At 37.2% G+C, this 23,038-nt stretch overlaps 2 protein-coding genes across 2 annotated transcripts in view; one reads left to right on the forward strand and one right to left on the reverse strand.

Moving 5' to 3' along the window:
* The window catches only part of NSUN7 (NOP2/Sun RNA methyltransferase family member 7), a 37,469-nt gene extending 18,193 nt beyond the window's left edge, over positions 1-19,276 (forward strand). Inside the window, 13 exon segments of the mRNA XM_080378991.1 lie at positions 2-140; positions 143-256; positions 659-717; positions 2,113-2,243; positions 3,356-3,508; positions 4,740-4,923; positions 6,487-6,694; positions 7,334-7,477; positions 8,037-8,138; positions 8,673-8,790; positions 10,951-11,068; positions 12,646-12,724; positions 12,727-19,276. Coding sequence (XP_080235117.1) covers positions 2-140; positions 143-256; positions 659-717; positions 2,113-2,243; positions 3,356-3,508; positions 4,740-4,923; positions 6,487-6,694; positions 7,334-7,477; positions 8,037-8,138; positions 8,673-8,790; positions 10,951-11,068; positions 12,646-12,724; positions 12,727-13,253 — 2,076 coding nt within the window. The 3' untranslated portion in view covers positions 13,254-19,276.
* The window catches only part of APBB2 (amyloid beta precursor protein binding family B member 2), a 150,940-nt gene continuing 146,899 nt past the window's right edge, over positions 18,998-23,038 (reverse strand). Inside the window, exons 13-17 of the mRNA XM_080378984.1 lie at positions 22,835-22,922; positions 21,692-21,775; positions 21,073-21,188; positions 20,290-20,469; positions 18,998-19,667 (exon numbers count right to left, since the gene is read on the reverse strand). Coding sequence (XP_080235110.1) covers positions 19,500-19,667; positions 20,290-20,469; positions 21,073-21,188; positions 21,692-21,775; positions 22,835-22,922 — 636 coding nt within the window. The 3' untranslated portion in view covers positions 18,998-19,499. The remainder of the gene's footprint in view (positions 19,668-20,289; positions 20,470-21,072; positions 21,189-21,691; positions 21,776-22,834; positions 22,923-23,038) is intronic.

Here is a 23,038-nt window from a genome sequence, read left to right on the forward strand (position 1 = left end):
AACTTCAGACTTGAGTAAAATTAAAATTTCTAATGAAAAAGGACCTGTTGAAAAAAGAATGACTCTGATTGAGAAGAATGGCTATCATGACTCTGTATACATAAATGCAGCTAAGATTTTTCAAGGCATTCATACTGAAAAGCTAAGGATAGAATATTGGTGCGATATGGTGATGCCTCAGTATCTCCCATGCTGACTTTTAAAGATGAATATTCCCAGCGTGAATCTTATGAACTGGCTTTCAGTGCTTTAAAATGTAAGTACAACATTTTCCAAGAATTGTCAACAGAAATGATGCAGCAGAGAAGATATTAAAAAAAAAAAAAAAAAAGTTCTGCCCAACACCAGAAATCTGGGAAAATTTTTGTTGAACTACAGATGACTACTAGACTACTTGTATCCCTCAAATATTTAACTATATCTAAGTGTTGTTAGCATTTTGTGGAATCAAATGTTTAAACTCTGTACTTTTTCATGCAATTCCTTTACATGCAACTTTTTTAGCATTGCTACTGTTTGTGATTGAATTATTTGCCGTTAATTTTCATTATATTTACACTTCCAGCTTTTTCTTTAATGATTAATAAGTTTTTATTTTTCTTCCATAGAATGTTGTACATTTCGTAGCATAACTTGTCAATATTTTCTTTTTTTGCAGATCAAGACCTTCTTGAAGAAATATTGTTAGATAGTTGCGTTTACCCGTGCCAGTCAATAGTAAGTGAACATTTTTATGAGGAAATGGATTTTGTGTTTTCTGAGTTGATGTAATTAGAATATTTTCTGAGGATTCTGCAACATTCTTCAAAACAATTTTTTTGTTTTGAACTATACGGTAGCCTAAGACTGAAATGTTGCTGTCCTTTTTAGGTAGTCTAAAGAAAGCATCAGTCTCCAAGGTAGCAGATACATTAAGTGTATGTAGATCTGTTGTAATTCTTGTTGCACCTTACTGCTAGGAATCAAAACCTTCAAAGAAAGACGGCAGGAGAGTGAGCCGTAATGCCTACTGCAGTGTAATACTTGCTTATTCATGTTGTCCATGAGCCAGTCTGTGTCCATGTGCTTTCCTTCCCAGCTGTATCCCCTTGTGAGTGGGGAAAAAAATCATGTTCCTTTCCTGCCCTGGGAGCTGGAAAGCATGGACTGAACCCTGTCAGACAAAAGAATCCATTGAACCCATGTTTCATGTCCTGGGCAAACTGTATTGCAGACAAACATTGCACTTGTATTGGCAAAAATTGGTCCAGTTTACTCTCTCAACAGGCTTTCCTGCTTTGAAAAAACCTAGAGCTGACAGAGTAATCTGCTATTCCTTCCAGTTCAGTCTCTCATGCCCTTGAAAATTACAAGATTAATTTGAACTGATGTTATTTGTGGAAATTGATGTGAGCAGGCAGATGATCTAACACATTTGATTTTTGGCTTGGTTTTGTAAGGAACTAAGACTTCTGTGGCAACATTTTTTGTTTGGTGGTATTTCCCTGATAACTTGAGTTTTCTAGCTAATTTCAGTTGTATTTGTGAGAAGGTAAGAATTTTTGAAGGCACAAGAACTATAGGAATGTCATGAAAAGAGGTAGACAAGAAGTGCTGTTAATTACTGTCCCTAAGAAGAGGATGCTCCCTGCTGTAAACATTTAGACATGGGAAGGAGAGTTTACATATGTCCCAGCTGCAGAATGGTTATTATAACTGAGCTCATTGGTTGTTATATACCAAAGATTACTACAAGAGAAAAATTGATAAAGAAGTCTTTGTTAGCTTAGCTATTCAAGGAACTACCTCATGAGGAGAAAATAATTTCAAAGTTTAAATTCTGGTAACATTAAAAGTTATTAAGATATAGTATATTATCAGTCTGTATGGAAAATGTTTTAAATCTTGATAAGCTAAATAATTCAGTTGGGTATTTCAGTTTTTAGAAAAATTCTTCAATGTTCTAGTAACTCTTCATGAGGAATTCTTTTCACATTCTTAGGAATAAGCTTTTCACTGGAGTTTTTAATGCCTCTTACATGGGAGACTGCTGTTTGATACGGATCTTTTTGCAGATGTAAGGCATGCTTTGTGTCACTTTCCTTTCTCTATCCAGTTACTTTTCTTTTGCAGCCAGATGAATTAACCAGCTTGCTTGTTGTGATGCTTTATGACCTGCAAGACCAAAAATTTCGAGCACGAGAGATTTTTGATGAAGAGGAACCTGTAGCAGAAGTTCGGAAGATAGAGCGTTATCTATACAGGTTTACATGCAAAAAGCTTTTTTTGTTGATATATACTGACAGAAATACAGATTTGTATAACCAGTGCCTTTTAAAACTAGTTATTACAGATGTCTTTTGTCTTTTGAGTTTCGTGGGCTTTGTTTTTATTTTTAATGAGAACCTGGTTTAAAGGGGAACTTTCATATTCCAAGAGTTAAGAAAAATAGAGCTAACAAGCCATGTTTATATTGTGGATTATTTTGCTAGAATCTTATTTTGGAGTTGAAATTTTTTTCATACAATTTAGAAAAGAAACTAAATAGTAAATGTTCATAAATAGGAGTGTAATAGAGTTAACAGGTCATGGAATGGAATAACATCCATTTATGCAGCAATACTTCTATTATGCAACTTTGTTAAATATTTATTATTTTCAATATAATTAAAAAGATATGTAAAATAAACATTTTAAGTAGTGTTCAATTATTTGTCAGTGTTGATGAAGTCAACAGGCATTTATTGGACAAAATTGTGTTGCTGATGGATTTAGAATAGTCCAGAAGTTTATGAATATCACAATTACAGGGTGTTTCTGGAGGCCAGTAACTAATATACCTTGATATCTGAAGTAGCTCACCAGCAATTTTTATTTGCTTTGAATTATCATGTCTCAAGATCATGCATAAAGCTTGTGGGAAGTAAAGACTGGGAATATTTCCTCTTAAATGAAAACGTCAGAATTATGAAATTGACTCCTGGTTGTCATCATACTTGTGTTTCTGTATGCATTTAGAGGTTAGCTTGCATCAAATGCTCATTCTGCACCTGAATGTATTTATATCTTCAAGCATGCAAAAATATCTGATGATTGTATTCCAGAGATTGACATACTTGAGAGTCATCTCTTATAATTCCAGTCCTGTGTGCATTTAAGTAAAACAATCTTACCGATGTACCTTGCATCTACCACTGTCTGGGGTAGAAAATGTCTTGTAACTGTATTTTCTGTAGGGGCTTGCAAAATGAGGCCTCACTTTTGGTTTCTAAGCAAGATATTATTGTAATAGAAATGGTGCATGTTAGTAGCTGATGTAAACATTTATAGAACTTACTAAACTTGTGTCTTGTTAAACTTGCTAAAACTTCTGTAGTTTTAGGACCAAATTGGCAGCTGCACTAGCAAGATGTCGCATCAAACATGATGCTCTTTCAATTGAATACATTTTACCAGAAACCACACGGAAGCAGGAACAAAGGGCTTCTGCTTTACCTTTATGTGTTTGGATAAACACATCTAAAATCAGGTAAGGTCTGTAAAGTATCGTCTAATATTGATGTTTTACGTGTGAAGGGATACAGTTTGCTACACACTTGTTTTAGAATTTCCAGGTTATATTATTACCAGTAATTTAAGTTTCCTATAGTAAATTCTGCTTAGACCAGTGACGTTGTGGGTGTGTGTGTGTGTTTGTTTATATTGCAGTAATGGTATTCATAAAATGTGACAAAGTTGTGAAACAGTTTTTCTTACTATTCTGTTGCTTGTGTGGGTCTTTCACCAAATAAATGAGGAAATAAAGTTAGAAAAAAAACTCTGCATGGGTGAGCAAACTCGATGAAAAATAAAGAGAAAATGGTTTTAAAAGTGGATGTATTACTGTAAGTCATAACTTGGCAAAGAGTGTTAAGACAGATCCAATACTTAAAATTGGTGTTTATTCTGTAAGGTTAGTGTAAACTTGAAATAAAAATAGACTTTCTAAACCCCTGGTGTTCCCAGTTCTGTACTGATACATGAACCACACCAGGTTATTCTGTTATCTATTTTGTTAGACAGGTAATCCATTTTATTACTTTGTCAAGAATTTTGTTTTCCTGCTCTTGTCTTGGACCAGTGTTCCGTGCTTAGATTATAGGCTTTTCAAGAGAGAGGTATCTTAGGCCGGTTTTGATTTTGTAACCTTAAGTAAGACTGAACTAAAAGCTGCTGCATTGATCCTACATCTAACGTACCATGTAAGCTTATGGCACTGTATAAAACTGCGTTGCAACAAACAAGTCTTGGTGTATATACCTTTAAATCTTTATGATACTTGAATTGCAAACCTCAGCATTTATGCCTTCATTACATTTACACAAGGATTATTTCAGTTATCAGCCATTAAATTAATTGGCGAGCTGGCTAAATTGAAAGCAATGGGAAGGACTAAAGTATTCAGGCAGTTCATTTGCTACAGTGTCTCCTGAGCACATGGACATTTATGTTTTGATGCTTTGAATAATCCTCTGGAGACACATACCTCTTTCTGAATTTATTTTATCAGACTTATTAACTTAATTGTTTCAAACCAGAACTTACATACCTAAAATAGAGTGAATTCCCCTCCTCCATTAGGCAGTATTGCACTTTTTTATGTATATATGCATGTGTGTATACTCACACACAAAAAAAAATGGCAAAACCCCGTGTAATGATTGTGAGCTACATTGCTTAAGTAACTCTTGTATATTTAATGGTCAGTTGCATGTTAACAGCCTTCAAGATGTTTTCAGAGATTTGAAGAAGAAGGGATTCACGAGAGTTGAATCTGTGTCAGACTTCGACGGTTATACGTACAGCGTGGACCAACACTGTCATGATGTATTGTTTTTTCCTTCCTCTCTTAAAGAAGAACTGCTTAATTTAGATCTTTTTGCAGACTGCAAACTCTTCCTGCAGGTAAGTTGATGTCACCGTTGAATAATACGATCTACAAACTAAAGTAATGCTTTGCATGAGTGAGGTCATGTATCATGTGACTGTCCTATTAAGTCAGTCAGTCAGCAATATACTCTCATAAGGGTTTGGACCTTTTTAATAGTTAGAAGGTTAGAAACTGTTCCACTTACTAAATTTAGCATGGCAGTATTAATGGTTATAATCGATTGCTACAATTAAGTTAGTAGAATGTTTTAAGTTTAATCTTAAAACTGTTAAAATAAACATCGAAAGTGGTCGAAGAGGCAGACGTTTCTGAAAATGCGAGGACAGTTTCTGTGTAACTCTGTATGCATTACCCCCAGTTCATAGATGATGGTATGCTAATATTATAATCCCTCTTCCTCTTCAACTCTGTATTTGTGATGGAATGATGCTTCTTTATATTTTGTGCAGTGTGATTCCTAAATCTTCATAAACCCTACTGGTCTTTTTCCTGACTTGCCATCATTAGCCTCCCCAGGCAAGACTGGGCAGAGGTTCCTGTTGTAGAGCAGTGGTTCGGAGTAACTGTTCAACGACACACAACCACATATTACCTGAAGTGCCTGATGATTCTTGTGTGCCTAGCAGAAACATTTCAAAGGGCATTTTCACTACATGCTTTTTCATTTTCTGGAAATTTTAGTCTCAAAATTTATTACCCGACTTACAAAGCAATTCAGTATTCAATATTCAATTTCAGTATGTGTATTTTGAATGGAAGACTTACAGAATATAACTAGATATGAGAGCCCCTTAGGTCACAGGAACAAATTCTGAGTATGACTACTTAAGAATATTCAAAGTGAGGAAATGGAACCCTCAAAAACTCCATCTCTCTTTGGTGGGGTAGGGTGGTACTTGAATGCTGTAAGTAGATACACAGATGTTGATGTGAACTTAAAGGTTTTAGTGCTCCCCTTTATCATCAGTGTTTGCAAGATTTGGTGCAAATAAAGTAATTTAATGGAGAGAATGTCCGATTTACCTTTTTTCTCTTCATCACCTGTAGCATGAGTTCACTTACTCTTGTTGAGAAGTCCCTGTGCTTTCTGCATTCAAATCTGCCTCTGTGGTGTTCACATTCCAGCAGAATCTTGGGTTTTCATCTGTAAGGACCTCATTTCTCCTATAACTATTGTCAAGAGCTAGGTGAATAGTTTTGCATTTCTCTGTTAAGCTGCCTCAGAGAATGAATTCTGCATATTATGGCTTATGTTTGCCTTTTCTGGAACTGGCTGTTGCTAGGCGTTCCTCCCCATGGCGATGATACGCACTACATTGTTTTAACCTCCAGATATTATGCTTTCTTATGCATTAGTCAGAATGATATTATTTAAATTTAGTGAATGACTTAAGATGTTTGGTTTTGTACTTTATTTAATTCTGTATTAGCAGCTATCCCTGATTAGTTTTTCTCCTCCCTTCTTTCCTGTTTGTCATGAAAACAATGAAATACTTCCCTGATTTTGGAAAGGAGGTTGGCGTTCATAGAAACCAACATAGTTGGTTACGCATAATTTCTGTGTCGTTATTTTCCAGGATGAGTCTCGCAGCCTTGCTGTACACTCTGCACATGCACTGTTGAATACAGCTGATGACATTATCGTGGCTCATGTAGGTTCCCATCTGACCACTGCCCATATGTCAGTGCTGACAAACAGCATGTCCAGAATTTTTGTTTGTGGTGTGAAATCCTCAGCAAAAGCAGCAGAACTGAGGAACTTGTTCAGTCACATTGGATGTAAAAGTAGGTGTTAAAACAGTTGGTGTGCATAAAGTATTGTTATGTAGGTGTTTGTGGTATATATAAATATGGCATAGTTCTATCAGCGTTCAGAGATTTCATATTTGAGGACTTGGGGAGGGCAGTAGCAACTTATCTTTTTGTCACAGGATGAACTGACACCTCTTCAGCTACAGTCAAGTTCATCAAAGGCTGCAAGTTAACCATGTCATAGATGCAGGCTCTGGAAATGTCAGGGTGAATTTTTCCATATAAGTAGTTACTGTACAGCAGTTGGTGTAGCTGGGAACTTTTGGGTCCATTTATTTCCAGTCCTGGCTGTTGCTTTCAGACTGATTTTCAGCCATTTGTCAGCGTTAATCCAAAACACATACACTTGTCCAGTTTACCTGGAGGACACAAACAGAACAGAAAGCAGCAAGACTTTAGAACCCATTAGCAGTCTTTTCAGTGGAAGATGCTCAGGTCTGGCTAGTTTTTCAATCTGTTTGAAATCAGTGGGGCATACGTTGGAGGATCAGGGTCTAGCAGGCTCTAGCTCCATGGAAGCCTATATAACATCACAGTCTCTTCCCCTTTACCACATTAAAATTAGGCAGGCTTGCTTGCATGTGGAACTACTGAGTTTTCCCCTTTTTTCAGATATTCAGTTGTTACATGAAGACTTTACCAAGATTAGACCAACAGATTCGAGACTTCAAAACACAAAAGTTATTTTGCTGCTACCACAATGCTCTGGACTGGGTGTTGGCAATCCAATAGACTTTATTTTAAATGAACATGGAGGTAACTTTCAGTACAATAGCTAGCTCATGCTTCTTGGTAGAAATTGCATTCAAGTATTGTGGTCTAGACATCATAGCTGCCTCAGTAAATTGTATCATTTTATTAAAAAAACCTTCCTTACTTTAACTACTATAACATTTATATACTAAATAACTTGCATAATTCTGTGTGTCTGCTTCAAGTTGATAGTATGAAGTTTTGAGGGTTATTCTTGGGAGCAGAGTGAATATAGCCTTTCTTTTAAGGGAAAATGATTATAGGCAGAAAATATATTTCAAGATACCAATGTGTGTATCATTTTCCATTGATTACATTCCTTCCTTTATTGATTGTTTGTATAAGTCCATTTACTGTACAACTTTTGTTACATAGAAGCAGCTAAATTACAGCTAACGAGGGAAAGAAGAATCATTAAGGCACTCCTTGGTATTGTAATTTGCAAGACCTACCTTTGCACTGCACCAATAACAACTGGGTCTTATACCAAAGCATTTTGTGGAAACAACTTAAAGTTGACACGCTACAAGTTGCAATAATACACTTAAAATTCTTTATTTAGATGCAGGATTGCTGAGACACCTTTTCCAGGGATCTGTATCTGAGGATAAACTCAGTATTCTTGCTGAGAGGCAGCTAAATGAGTTGATTCATGCAATGAAATGTAAGTGTGCTAGCTCCCCAGTTTCTGGGAAGTCCTTGTGCTATCGATTCCATTGTACTATCACCAGTTTTTATATAATTAAAAATACACTGATTATGCTGTTAGTTAACAGTAAGTGTGTAACCAGTACTCCTAAATAATGATTTCCTCAAGGCGTTTCTGTGTCCTAGTGTTCACCAGCCATTAATACAATAATCTTCAGCATTGTGTAGAGAACTGGCTTACTCATACTGTGCTTTGGAAAAGTTGTAACTGTAGTCTGACTCCACCTGCATGCTGCCACTTTCCCCCTCCCTTGGAAGCTGTGTGAAAAGGCAGGATGCAGCTTTGAATTTGTGCTGAAATCTGCAAATATTTGAAAATATTTTAATTATTAAAAAACAATAGAGATTGAATGCTAATGTGTTCAGGAGGATACATTTTATTGGTAAAAGTAACATCCAAGCATAATTTTTACGATGTTTTCAGTCCTTACTAAATCACTGTGTGCACGAGGAACTTGAACAGTGAAAAAAATTTCTTTTTATTTTGTAGTTAACAAAGTACGAGCTATTGTTTACTGCACTTGTTCAGTTTACCCAGAAGAAAATGAACTAGTAGTGGAAAAAGCACTGAAATCTGGAGTGGAAGGAAATAAAGTCCCACCATATAGGTATGGAATGAGTAGTTTTGTCTATGGAAAAATTAGAAGTATAACTTTCAATCGTAGCATAATTCTTAGCCTAGACAGATTTGTGTCTTGCATTAGAGTAACATTTTAAATAGTTTTTTGCTGCCCCTCATTCCATTTCTTTTGATGTTTGCTACTTAGTGCTTTCATCCTCATGACTTTTTCCTCTAACGTTTTTGTTCCCATCTGAAATTGAGATTGGAGGAACGTGTCACTGGTTGGAAATAACATTGTGGTGAGGTTCTGATAGAGATACTGCTTTTATCCTATCAGTATTCAGAGAATGAAGCTAGTTTAAGATAAAATGGAGACTAGAAGTCAGGGAACTTGCTGGTATGCTGTCAGCTTCTGACCTAGAATTACCAGTTTCAAGGGAAAAAGAAATGACTTCTTAAAATGTGAGTATAGAAGAGTGAAAACCTCTTCTGTAGGCTTGCTCATCCCTGCATTCAGATGAATGACTTTTGGGGGGAACAGGTCACAGTAAAAGAACATACTGTGCAATCATAACAAATACGTAGGAAAAATTTGTGTTGTATACTTTATGTAGTTAAAGCCTCAGCTGGAGCAATTGTTAGAAGATTGATGGGTACTTTCTGGATTTTCCTTTCAGTCACAGTAGATAAATGCAAACAGTTGGCACTTACTTGCACGTAGATGTAACAGTTGATTACGGAATGCAGGTTAAAAGTGGTTTTGTTGCAAAGAGCACAGGAAAGTAATACTGTATTTTTAGATTTCATATTACCTTACATGATGTTAATGACCTGGCTATCATAGGGAAAGGTACTGTTGTTCAAGATATCATTCAGTTTAGTTAAACTCTGCATGATTAAAATGGTAAATGTTAACTGTGGCCAACCCAAATTTAAAAGAGTTCTGTTATGCATGATGTTAAGATACAACTAAGTGCATCTTTCTTGCAAACCACTAATAGAAAAGAGCAGCCTGCTTGAATTTTTACGCTAAATGTTCTTGTTGCAATAAAGCTGCTGGTAACCAGCATAAACAGAGCAGCAGTAGAACACCGTAAATAAAAGATACAGTGTGATTATGGTTAAGATGAAAGCTCTCACTGTTTAAGATGCATGTACTACTTATGACAATTCCTTGTACACTTTCCTTAGAATTAATTAGATAACTTATTTGACTGTAAGAATGCAGGATAGAACGAAAAACTTAACTAGTCCCTGTATTCACAGTAGCGTCTGTGAGATCCTGTGTGATCATCACAGATAGTATTAATTTCCTTTTCCAACAAGACTGAGAGCTTTCAGGAAACTTACGCCAGTTGTGCTTACGCCTATTCTATCTTTTAGAATTACTCTGCAGTGCTGGAGTGGTGCCAAACAAAATAAGGCTTTGCTGGAGTTTGGGGTCATACAGCTGGTCTTAGGGCTGTGAAATTGTCAAGGTGATTTTAAGCATGTACCCACTGTCAAAACAGTTTTTAGCAAAGGATTTACCTTTAAGTGTACGCATTGTAAACGGGTGTGTATAGAGGAGAATTTAAACCATTCATGCATCTCGCTTTGGCATATCAAATTTGAGTTAATTTCTGCATCAATTTTCAGGGTCAGACATCTGTTAAAATAAAATTATCACATTTTTGCATTGAATTATGTGATCTAAAAGCAAACCCTCTGATTTGTCATAGGATATAGCTTTATTTAGTAATGCAGGGAGGATGTGAGCCTTGTAGTCTGTTTTACCAAGTCTACAGGGAGAACAGGAGAAAAAGACTAGTTCTTTCTTCCTCACTGATTCACTGCAAAACTGTAATTTGACAAAACAGCTCTCAGTTACTACAAATAGGCAATTTTTTCTAACCCAAGATATTTAGTTTAGACTTATCATCTCATTATGAGCATACACTTAGTAACTCAAAGACAACACCTTTAAAATTTGTGTGTACTGCTTAGTGTTTTCAGAGCATTCCCCAACTTCATGAACAACTTGATAATCTGGTAATTGCAGACCTGAGAAACAACCCAGTTGTTAATTATGTTGATATGTATTTATTATCTGGTGGTTAATATACATAATAGACATAATTTGGAAAACTACTTTTAATACATCCTTGTTTATTTCCTTTTATATCCTTAAATACTATTTTCTGGTCATTCGTTTATTTTTTTACAGGCTTATTCCTCCCGTCTTTTCTACTTGCTCTAATTCAAAGGCTTCCACTGAAATGTTTTTCAAAATGGAGCCATCAGAAATTTCCAGTGGCTGTTTTTTAGCTATTCTAGTGAGAAAGGTAAGCTAAGAAAACTACCATTTAAAAACACTTCACAGAAGAAGAATATTGCCATTTTCCACAAAAGAATATATGAAATGGAACATTTTTTTAAAAAAAAGTAGTCCTGGCTGTTCTCTCATTGTCTTAAGAACAAAGAATAGGTGAGCAGTTGAAATGTGCCACTTTCAGAGCTTTATGCTGAGCACAGCTTTCCAGCATGTGCCTTTTTGTAATGGAGCTGTTCATGATCAGAGCAGTCTCTGGCTGTAAGTTAGTGTTAGGAATATCCAGAAGAAACAGATTCTTGCTGTCACACCTTGGAGTGAAACACACAGCTTGATTAGACTCATGATAAATGGTGCCTAGTAAGGTTATCTGTTGTGCCTGTATGTCTCACCAAGATTTTCCAGTATCCAAGAAGATACTGTCACCCTTAGGGATTACGACTTCATTATAATTTGAATAAAATAGCTATGAATAAGTTTCCTTCCAAAACTAAGGCATATGCAAATCTGGCTTGAAAGGCAGGGGGGCTTTTGCTGAGTAATGGAAAAGACTTGGCAGGATTCCTGAAGAAAGGCCTTAAAGCACTAGTTTGCATCTCTGAGCATCAATGTTTTCCTCACGTAAAGATGCAAGATCTTATTTGGTTATTTGTACCACTTTCTTTCATACTGCAATTACAGTGCTTGAAAGAAACTTGTGTCTTGGGGGAAATTAGAAGATTTTATTAAGAGTAAGAGAATCACACGAGAAGCCTTTCAAGTTACCTGGTTTTGACCTCTTTCTTTTCAATGTAAAATATTTTTTTTGCCTGGCTCCCTAAGCTAGTAAGTTTTAGTTAATTGTGCTGTGTAACATCTGTCTACCACGTTATGTCCCTCTAGAGAAAGAAACACTTTTGTTTCAGGTAGTTGATCTGAGTAATTTATTAGTCAAATTCTGAAGCACAGAAGCAATTGTTGCTGTGGCCAGTTTTTAGGTGACGCTGGAGATGAACTTTTTCCACAAGGCAGAAAAAGTCTACTTTAAGTACAATTCAAACTGAAATTTCTGGTTTACGGAAGCCTTCTTCTTGGCTAGTTGTAAATAGTTTTTTCCTCAGTGCTTTGGATGTTGACCTGGTTTCTAGTTAATCTGATTTGAAAGTTCCTTGCTTATGTATTATGAGCAAGGATTTTTGTTATAATACAAATTATTCATATTTAATATCACTGCTAATATTTCTGTATTTTAATAACTGTTTCTGATACACACACTTACATGTGTGTATGCATGTTATTACAGACACAGTACAGAGCAAGTCAGTGTGGGAGACACATTACAAAATCTAGAATTCAGTTTCCCCTCTTCAGGTCTGTAGAGGGCAAAATCTCTGAAGAGCAAATGCTCAGATAACTCTTTACACAACAGTCACGTTCTTAATTTCTTAAGCAAAAAGGTTGGGTAGCATTTATCACATATGATTTAAGTCTTTCTGCTAAATACTACTGTAGTTTTCTTGTGGAGTAAATTCTGAAGAATCTGGGATTAAAGTACTGAGTTTGCAGCTGGGTTCTGTGGCTTAGATGCATTGTTTCCTTTGAAATTTTCAGAAAGATTCTTCTGAAAATGTGCCTGTTAAAGACATTTTGGCTCATGCTCCAGCAAAAGGACTACTAGACGGCAGTTTTGTTAAAAAATCGAAGAGGAGAAAAAGCAGAAAGTAACACAACGTAGACGTAATATTACTGGTGGTGGTATAAAGCCCAAAACTGTGGAGTTCCCTCGCCGTCAAACTGTATCTAATATTAAGGCTGAAGTTTCTGTGTCTAAAGCAGTCAGCAACATACAACAAAAGAATGTGAACCAAACAAACAGCTATGTTCAGCTGAAGAAATCTATCAATCCTGCTTCAGCCACAGCTCTGCCTAAAGTGCTGAAGCACACATCTTACTTGTCGCCTACTGGCAAGACGTATGAAAGACAGACCCTTGCTAGGAAGACACATGCAGAACGTAAGAGGGTTGTACTGAAGCCCGTGGAAATAGTTTTGCCTCCCGTGATAACACCATACCCAAGTTTGCAAGGAAACAAACCCAGGATATCAACTCATCCTTGTTTTCATGCGTGGACTGGAGCAAAGGGTTCAGGTGGTAGGGTACTTCCACCACCTCTGTCTACCGTGGTCAAGCCAACTGCGCTTAGTCTTCCTCGACCATGACTGTAAGAATCTTCAGATTTTGCCCTACCTTTACAAAGAAGGTAAAGATTCCTGTATATATTCATCAATACACTTAATTACAGTATACCTGTATGCAGGATGATCTTGCTGTGGCAAAGAGATATGGGATATCTGCACAGAAATACCCATATTAGATAATCATTTTTAAACCAGTAATCGCACCTTAAAGTGAACGAAGCTCAGCTGCATAAGGCTGATAAGACCGCTGAGGGGAGTGAGGTCAAAAAGCTATAGCTTTTTGCTGTATGCATCGAAGTGACATGTTAAAAGCATAGATTTCTGCCCTCCCCTGCCCCCACCATGACCTGCTTAGATCTGTAGGAATTCTCAATTTCAGACAGACTTTTTTAAAAGCGAGTCTGCATTTTTTAAGTGGCTATCTCTTTACAAGTGCTAGATACCATTTTTGTGAGTTATTATTTAGACTGCCAACATGGAAATTAAGCCTTGCACAGCACGCCGGTTAGCTCACCTGTATTTCTAAAACTACACGTGAACTTTTGTACAGACAACTGGCCAAGTACACTAAAGCCCATGCACAGGCTTTCTAGTACTTGGTCCCTTGGTTTCTATTCAGGTGTGCTTCAAAATATTAACAATGAACACTAGATAAAATATTTTTATGCTAAAAGTACTGAATTATCATCACAATGTCATGTCAGACTATGTCATGGTTCATAACTTTTTTCATGAACTTTCTTGACACAAGCAGTTCTTAGTTGAAAAAAGCTGCTACTGTCAGTTATTTTTATAAATGTTACTGCTAGTCAGCTGAATAATGACTGAACACAGAGTAGTTTGTCTTTGGAAACAGCTGTGGGCTTCTACCCTGCTCCCTTTTGCTAGCAAATATAAAAAAGTAACTGTAATGTACCTTTAATTGTTCTATAATCTAAGCAGAGGATAAAAGGTACACACAGATGTACTTTTAACAATAATCTGATTTAGTATTAAATATGGACAGTATAAAGAAAGAAAATGACGACAGAATGACAGTAAAAGGAACCTCAGGAACTGTATTTAGATTAGAAGTGTTGTAGAAACGAAATAAAGACAGTGTAGCAATACAGAAAGGCAAAGATACCTGTGGCCCAAGAAGAAACTGTCCTCTAGGCAATCATTTAAGATACTTGACAAGAGTGTTAACAATATGGTATGGAATCTTAAAGTATTTGAACATATGATTCTGGATTTAGACCCAGCCAGAGAAAAGGTTTTAACATCTCTTATTTTTTTCCTCACCACACCAGTCAGCGTAGCTTTGGAAGAAAGGATGTGAATGATACCACACCAGCAACATGGACAGCTGGCTCTCGCTCATCAGATAAGTACTGCTGCTTCACTGAATCAGTAAAAATTTCTTTCTGAGCCAGCTGTCCTCTTCAAAGGCATCACTCACCTGCTGCATATCCCAGTAACCTATGCTCCTTACCTGCTCCAGTAAAAGGATGAACTCTATTCAGAAACCAGAGCAAACTTCCAAGGATAGATATAGACCTGTGCACATGCAATATATAGAATTGAAAAAGAAAATAAATCCCTGTTTTGTTTCAAAACCATCCTGGAGGAGGAGAGATTCTGCGTGTTAGATAAAAGGAATGGACCGTAAGGAGATTCTGGGTTTTCTTCAGTATGGTTAAATGCTTAAAATAAACTTCAGAGATTCTGCAATTAGAGACCAAAACTGCTGGGTTTTTTTTAAATCAAAATCTGTATCAGTAATTATTAAAGATAATTAAAATTACTTATAAAAGAACATACATGTGTCTGATGACAGAATTTCTAGGCTACTTACATAATCCGCATCATGATGTCTCTCAGTCGGCCTCATCTTGCTTTCAGGAGTTTGCGTCTTTGCAATGTTACGGAGGCTAACCCAGTCAGTGTCTTGATGTCTTACCAAGAATATCAAAGAGCTGGTAGTGAAGGTTCTGGTTCTACAGGTCAGCAGCTACTTTGTAAGCACCAAACATCACACGATGGAGAAACATCTGGGACTGACTTCAGAGAGCTCGTAGGTAGAAGGCTGTATGCTCAGTTAAACACTTGATGACTTTTTTCAGTAAAACTGTATCTTGTGTAACATAACATTCTGTAATCCAGTTATGTATTTGTAATTTTCAACTAAAACTGCCGATTCAGCTTTCCAGATACAAAAGCATCCATTGTACTGCTGTTGCCTCTAAACCACCGGTACGTTTTTCCCTCCCCTCAACCACAATTTGGAACAAAAGAAATAATTTCCCATTTTCATGGACCAGTAACAGTTGAGACAATAATTTTATGCAGCTAAATTTATTCTCGGAACAGATTACATTTAAATGTGGAGAAGTGGTCAACAGCAGGGAAAATTGTATTTTCTGCGTCAGTCAGGTGCTTTAAGACTGAGCTCTGCTAATAAACAGTGGGTGTCTCCTTCCTTACTGCTGCTACAGTAAATGAACCCTGCTTTCGCTGACTGTATAGCGCAAGTTTTAGCAATGTACTAATTAACCTGCTCAAGAAAGGAGTAATGGGGTTAATGGTAATGCTGAAAGGCTGAGCCCATATTAGCTGTTGAAATAAGAAAGTTCTTTTCCATGGGTAACTTACTAACAGTTTTAGGATCCCCAGTTAAATGATCTACAAAATGTTTGATAAAATTAAAAGAAAAGGGATGTAGAACTCTTAAGTGACACAGAACTGGCGTAAGCTATTAGATACTCCATAGTTTCTGTTCCTTTGTCATGGAAAGGGTGTATTATATAGCTACAGGTGACTCTGCACAGGAAGCGTATCACTAAAAGCCCAGTTTACTATGAATGGATTCTATTGCCCTTCCATGCAGTTTTTGTTATTCCTGTTTAACCACCCTGTACGTGGCCTCTGTAGCCTTACATCCTCCATACCCCCTTGCTCCCCTTCAAATGAAACAGTAAGCGGCTTAAATAAGACCTACAGCCAGCACTTCAGATTTCAAGAGAGAGGCTTTTATCTCATCATTGACTGTGAATATAAATCTCCTTGCTTCTGCAAGGAAGCATATTAATGACATGACTGACATGTGATACTTACCTCTAACTTCCTACTTGCATTGAAAAAAAATGAAGAAATTAGCTTTGCTTTACATGATTTTTTCTACAGACTTCAATAAAAATGCGGCTACAAATAATTACAAAGCCTGCCTTTTTTTAGGCAACCTATAGTATACAGAGTGGAGAATGTTACAACAGCACGTCCAGTAAAGACAATACATCAACATAATAATGCAGGATATTTCAGTAAAAATAGAATAAATAAAAATATTTTAAGCTGTATTTAACAGGTTAATTTAGAATATGGCATCAGACATACAAGGCATAGTGAACATGGCTGCCTGCCTACAGAACCACTAGGTATTATAAAAAAATGCATAGGTAACTGAGGGTCTGTGTAACATCAACTAAAATAGTGGCAGTTGCTCAAACACCCCCCCACCCCCCCCATACTTACTACATATTTTTTTTGGCCATGGTAAAAATGGTTTCATATATTGTTTAACAAAAGGTAACGGGCTTTGCAGTATTAGGCTCCAATTCTGCAAAACACCTGCACGTATATTTAATGTTTTGGAGAACAAGGGGCTCTACTGAAGCAAAAAGGCCACATACAGTCAGACCATTAAGCACACTACTTAAACACTTGCAAAATCAACAACATTGTGTTAACAGACACCGAACTCTTAAAACATAGATTGGCAAGTGACCTACGGCTTTTCAAACACCCTTCTATCTTCTCCTCAGCCCTCCCTGCAATTGCACACTTTGCCAGTGAAAGCTAACTATATGTTCATAGCTTTGACAACACTGATACAGAAGAACCTTTACAGTGCTGTTTGCTAAGTGGTGTAGTAGTTTAAAGACAGTCTGGATCTCTTGGCGATAACAAGCACTACACAGATGCAACTACAAAATCTAATCAGACTGTTTCAAATTCACTGCTGTAGAACAGTTGCAAATCCCAAATCCTGGCATTTCCAGCTGAAACTTTAAAAAGACACTGTCAAAGTATTTTCTGTAATTTAAAACAAAAGTCAAAGTTCAAATCACTACCGTGATGACGAGTAAGGAAACTTTTACCTCTTTAACTTCATGATCATACCTAAAGGTACATCGTTAGCCACCACATTTTGATAGCGATAGGAAGGGAGTTTTTACACTGCTCCTAGCAGACATTGCTGGGATCACTACCAGAAGCTGAACGAGCCTGTACGCAAGCAGCCATCTCCATGCTTTGCCACCTGGCTTCGTCCATGGCCAGTTTAAAACACTGGTACTGCTAAAAGGGGTGGGGCTGTTTGTGTCTCCCCCCCTCCAGCTCTCCCTGCCTACTTGGCATAAGCAACTTGGCCTCCAGCTGCACAAGGAATAAACTGGTGCAAAGGGGGTAGCAGGGATATGACCCTTGGGAGGGGAAACTTGCTTCAGTGCCTGGGGGTGCAGAATTGGGGGTCATAAAGAGATCTGAGACAGGTGGGGGATCAGCTCCTTAAGAGGGTATTCGAAAGAGCTAAATTTAATCACAATAGTTGCATAGCGAGCCTTCACCTGACTCCTGCTCATACATCACACTGAGTTTCATGGGGTTTTTTCTGCAGTTTTCAAGGCTGAAATTTCTTGAATCATCATTCTTTTCCCCTTGTGTTCCTAAGTTGCTTTGCCCAGGTGTTGCCATTAATGTATTTAAACAAGGAAATAAAAAGATAATGGCTTGTTTATAAAAGTCCCTTGCATAGTAAGATAAAGAGTTCTTGTAATAACAACCTTGCCAATGTTCTTTTAAAATTATAGTATGAGCAGACTTGCAGACTTGGGAGACAGTTACAGTTTGGAACATATCTATAAATGGAGACAAAACATTTTTAATGCTAGTTAAAAATACATTTGATGTTCCATTTCCAAAATTTGCACCAACCTGCAGGTCTAGACAGAAGATGGTGAAGGGAGAGACTCCAGTTGCATAACTGCATTTGAAAATCAGCCTAAGGTACAATTTTAAGGGGCAATACTGGGCTGACTTTGCCAGGGTCTGCAGCAGTGTGTAAATCACAGCAATTTAGATGAAGCCTTTGGAGCAAAAGCATTGAAATCAAGTTGTACCACCTGAGGGACTATCTTGTTAGAAAACAACTCTCTTCTTACTTTGTCACGAGAGCACTAAAAGTAAATGAAATTTCATGGAATTCTGTAAATAACAAGAAACATGATTGTTCTTTTTGTAGCATGTTAAGCACTCAGCAACAAACTCTGAGGGGAAAGGGGAACTGTGCAACCAGATGCTGAACTGAACATTTCATCAAACACTTGTATGGAAAAGGTATGGAATATTTTAGTCTCTGTAAGAGTTGTAAGACAATAAAATTACTGGTTAGTTTTTTCTCACTCCTGATTGGCTTGAGCCCTGTGTGAAACAAATGGTATTTTGAATGAATTAATGACAGATTTAGGAGAATAAATTTAACAGCTAACAGTTGCATTTGTACATTTAAAGCTGAAAAGCTTCAGCAGATCACCCTGCAACTCAATTACTGAAAACACTTCTGGAATTTTCGGCATTGGTTTGGTATGACACACGATTCTTCTCTAAGACCATAATGTATAACCAGGAGATGAAATAATGACGCCGTGATTCAAAAGCATGTCAGGGAGATACTGAAGTGGTTGCTAGACCAATGCTGACAAACAATTTAAAACTAACAGGCGTAGTTCTGTAAAAAATAAAACTTGGTATTTAATCTACAGGAATTCAATGGTAGCTAATACTTGGTACCTACGCCAGTGTTGAAAACAAAGCAAAGTGCTGTAGGATTTAAGATTGGTTTGTTACAAATCCAGCTCAAGACGGTGAAACTATCAACTCGGGCATCATTCACTCCAAGGACTTTAGCATGAGTTCACTGGGAGGGACGTGGCCATATTCTTTTTTTGTGTGAGTTTAGGTAATGTTCATGTATTTACAATCAAACAGACCTTCCATTGCTCACGATGTAACTCACTGATAGCAAAAAAATTATTCATGCTTCTTTTCATATCACACAATGGTGGCAAGAACAAGAGAACATGCTTGTCTAACATTGTTTCGGTAAGGGTAAATTCTCTGAAGCATCAGCAATTTGAAGTGGAAGGCCAAACGTTGTCAGTTCATTTTCCTTAGTGTAGCTACTGTTATCTTCAGTTAAATGGTAGGAGAATCTTCTCTCTTATGCAGCTATGGCATCTCAGTGACTGGGCGTTTCTGTTTCAAAGTGTCAATGAGGGACAACACTCCTCTTTTTACGTTAGTTGTAACTCTTCTAGTCACCGAGTCTGCAGGAGGTGGGGGCGGTCGAACTTTCTGTGAAGGAGGTCTGGCTACTAAGCACTTCTGATACCGCAGCTGCAACAAGGCAAAAGCATTCTCCAATCCTTACTGTATCCAATATTTTCACAGAGCATTTTAAATACAGTTTTAACCTCCCCATCATATATAGTCAAACTTCCATTTTGGCCATGACAAATAGCCCAGCTGAAGTTAATGGAACATTGGTCTCAATCTGTGGGCAGAAACTGTTCATTCATTAGCACACGACAGATACTAAATCTATATCATAGGAACAGGCCTTTGAAAACTGAAAAATAAGTTTTCTGGGTTTAGCTATTTTTGAACAGGGATTATTTTCACTACATCGTCACTGGATTGTATAACATGACTCTCAGCAGAATGTTTTTCCAGCATTAGATAACTTGTGTAGTGAAAGAAGAGATTTTAACTTACACAGATGTTGCAGAGGTTAGGAGGGAAGATGATTAAAGGGGTATTGTTCACTACATTGACATTTCAAACTTAAAAATGTTTGGGCTTTAACTGATTAAATATAGCAGAATCCCAATTCCTATTTTTATCTGTTCTGGTGTTTTTCTGTCTTGAAGTTAATATAATTGCAAATTCGGAAAGATGGTTATTTATGAAGGCAGTGCAAAAAACTAAGAGGCATTAGATGCCTTTGAAGGTCACTTACCATACAAGCAGCCTGAACAGCTTCTGATACATTGCCTGCATTTGGTTCACACCAAAAAACGTGGCACTCAAAATGCTGGTTTCCTGTATCCATAATGAACGCAAACGTGTGAATGTCCTTGCCCACTCCCATGAAAGACAGGAACCGCACACGACACTCCACCATGATTTCCTCTTCATTCTGGTTAGGAATCAAGTGATTGATCATTACTGTTGGATATTCTGTGGAACTCTACTTTCAATTTTAAGTTGATTAAATGGGGGGCATGGGGGATGACACCGACACAATATTGTGGAATTCCATTCTATCTATATGCATATACCTCGTGTGCTCAGGCCTGGGCTGGATCTCCCCTTCTAGGCTGTCACCAGAAGACCAAGGCTTTAAGCATTAGAACTCAGCATATCGTGCATTTTAAAAACTTACTGCTCTTGGCTTCCATACCAAGAATAAGGTAAATACAGTTTAGAATTTAGGATTGCTACTTAAGAGCTTAACTTACAGTGGTTTAGGCTCAAAATTCCTAGAAAGGGTAACACTGAATTTGTGTTAGGTATGTAATGAATACTAATAGTAATTTAGATCTGAGAACATGCTTGAAATGGTAAATATAAAGCTAAAGCTGATACCTGCAATAAGAGCCTCTCCAGATTCTGGAAAGAAGTAAAATGCAAAATAAGCAATTCTAGTGTCTATGAACTCTTTCTACTAGTGTTCCTGTGTTCCTGGTTTTCAATGCTCACGTTATGTTAAATGTGTTTTAAACAGGACAGTCTACCTTACCCTTTCACTGATGACTGTGACAGTAGCATCAGCAACATTCATAGTAACTGGCATCCAGTCTTCTTTGCTAGAGGAAGCCATTAGACTTTCAATGGCACTGTTCAGAGTATCCATTCCTAAAGGAGAAGAAAATGCAACAGTGAAAATGAAATACGTGAGTGTAAGTAGGCAGCAACAAGATTTTTAGTTTCACATAGCAGTACAGAAAACACATTGTTTTGGACTCATTAAAATTACTTTGATGATGGAAGGAAGGGTTGTGAAGTTGGGTCTTCTTCATCTGAAGAAAACAGAACAGGTGCCTCTAGCTTATTAAAACAGGATAGCACGTTGTTTAGCTGCTGCACCATTTCAGTTCTCCAGGGCCCTTCTCATTAGTAGCAGAGCTCATGTTCAGAGAAAGCAGTAGAAAGAAACTCCCGCTTTCTTGGCAGCTCCCAAAATACTCTAGTTGTAAAACACATTTTCAAAAGAGGCCCTGAATATTAGATGTCTTCATGCCTGACTGAAGTGCACGAGTCGTTACCCTTCAAAAATGATGCATTTACACTTGGCTAGCCAGAGTCCAGCCTGTAGAGTTTATGCAAGGTACTTCGGAAGTCACGTAAGTGTCACATACCCACAGGTTTAGCTACAGGTAGCATGCCCAGGTACTGGACGTGGAACTTCTGTACCAGCTCTGTCTTTGGTGTTGGGAAATCTACTGCATGGGAACAAAAATCAGCTTCTATTAACCAGCATTCACAGCAGGGAAAACCACTTTTATTTCATCAATAACATAAAACAGTTTACCCAGTAATTGTACTCCGAAAGTATTGTATCGATCAAAACAAATATTTACTTTTTCTGACAAGAACAATGCTCAGTAATTTCTAAAGGAATTAGGGATAAACTTTCATCACCTAATTCTTGACCTAAGCTAAGAATAAGGTAACGTTATATTGCTAGCATATTAAAAACCAGAAAATATAGATGAATGTGCCTCACAGACATCCAGACCGAAGTTTCACTACATAGCTACGTACAATCTGGAATCTGGTTTTAATACCATCCTTGTTAGTATGTTAAACACAGTCTATGAATAATCAATACTACTATCTGAGCAGACTGTTACAGAAGTTGATTTATGGATTAGGAGTAAGATATTCAGTATAAGCTGGTGGATCTAGAAGCATATAATTTCCTATAAAGCTAACACAAAGTATGTTTGCTCTCCTGGAATACTTTCAAAATAGCAACAATTAAGCTATGCTTAATAAAGGCATGCAAAGGCAACTGTCTTCTTCCATGCAGCAGAGTGTGCAAAAGACCCTTAAGCTGGATAACAACCAGCTTGTACCCCTCGCCTTGGAAGTTGCTAGAACAGATGCCGAAATTGAGGAGTTCTCCTACAGCTCCTTTGAATCCAAGTGATTAACTGATGTATATTCTGTTCTTAAGGAAGATTTGGCCAACTTGTGCAGTCTCGTGTCAAGAGGTATTTTGAATTGAAAAGGACAGTATGTGCAAGTAGCCACAAATATGTAAAATTGCATTTGCAACATTTGTATTTCAAAATAAAGGAGGAAATGCACAAGTTGACATAAGTGAGCAGAACTCCATTTCTGTCAGCATAACCAATAGAATGTTTAATGTTTAAAAGACAGGATTACACTCCTGACTTCTCCACCCAACATGCTCCATTTTGGTCAAAAACAGCATCAGAAACAAAACACATCTAAACCAGGACCATCCCAAGGGTACTAGCTGTAGCACACAGTACCTTGCAGAGGAACATCAAGGGTGACATTTGTCCTCTCCTGCAACGAGCTGCAAGCCACAGCTTTAGCATTCTTCCGTTCAGCCATAATCTGAAGAAGATAGTGATAATATAGCTTTTTTTTTTTTTAAATACAGTGCAGTAGCAACTACAAGTATAAATCTACTCCTATTACAACCCTAGTTTCTGAAATCTGAAATAAGTCAG

Source organism: Falco punctatus (assembly GCF_963210335.1).
Source record: "Falco punctatus genome assembly, chromosome: 1".
NCBI classification, from domain to species: Eukaryota; Metazoa; Chordata; class Aves; order Falconiformes; family Falconidae; genus Falco; species Falco punctatus.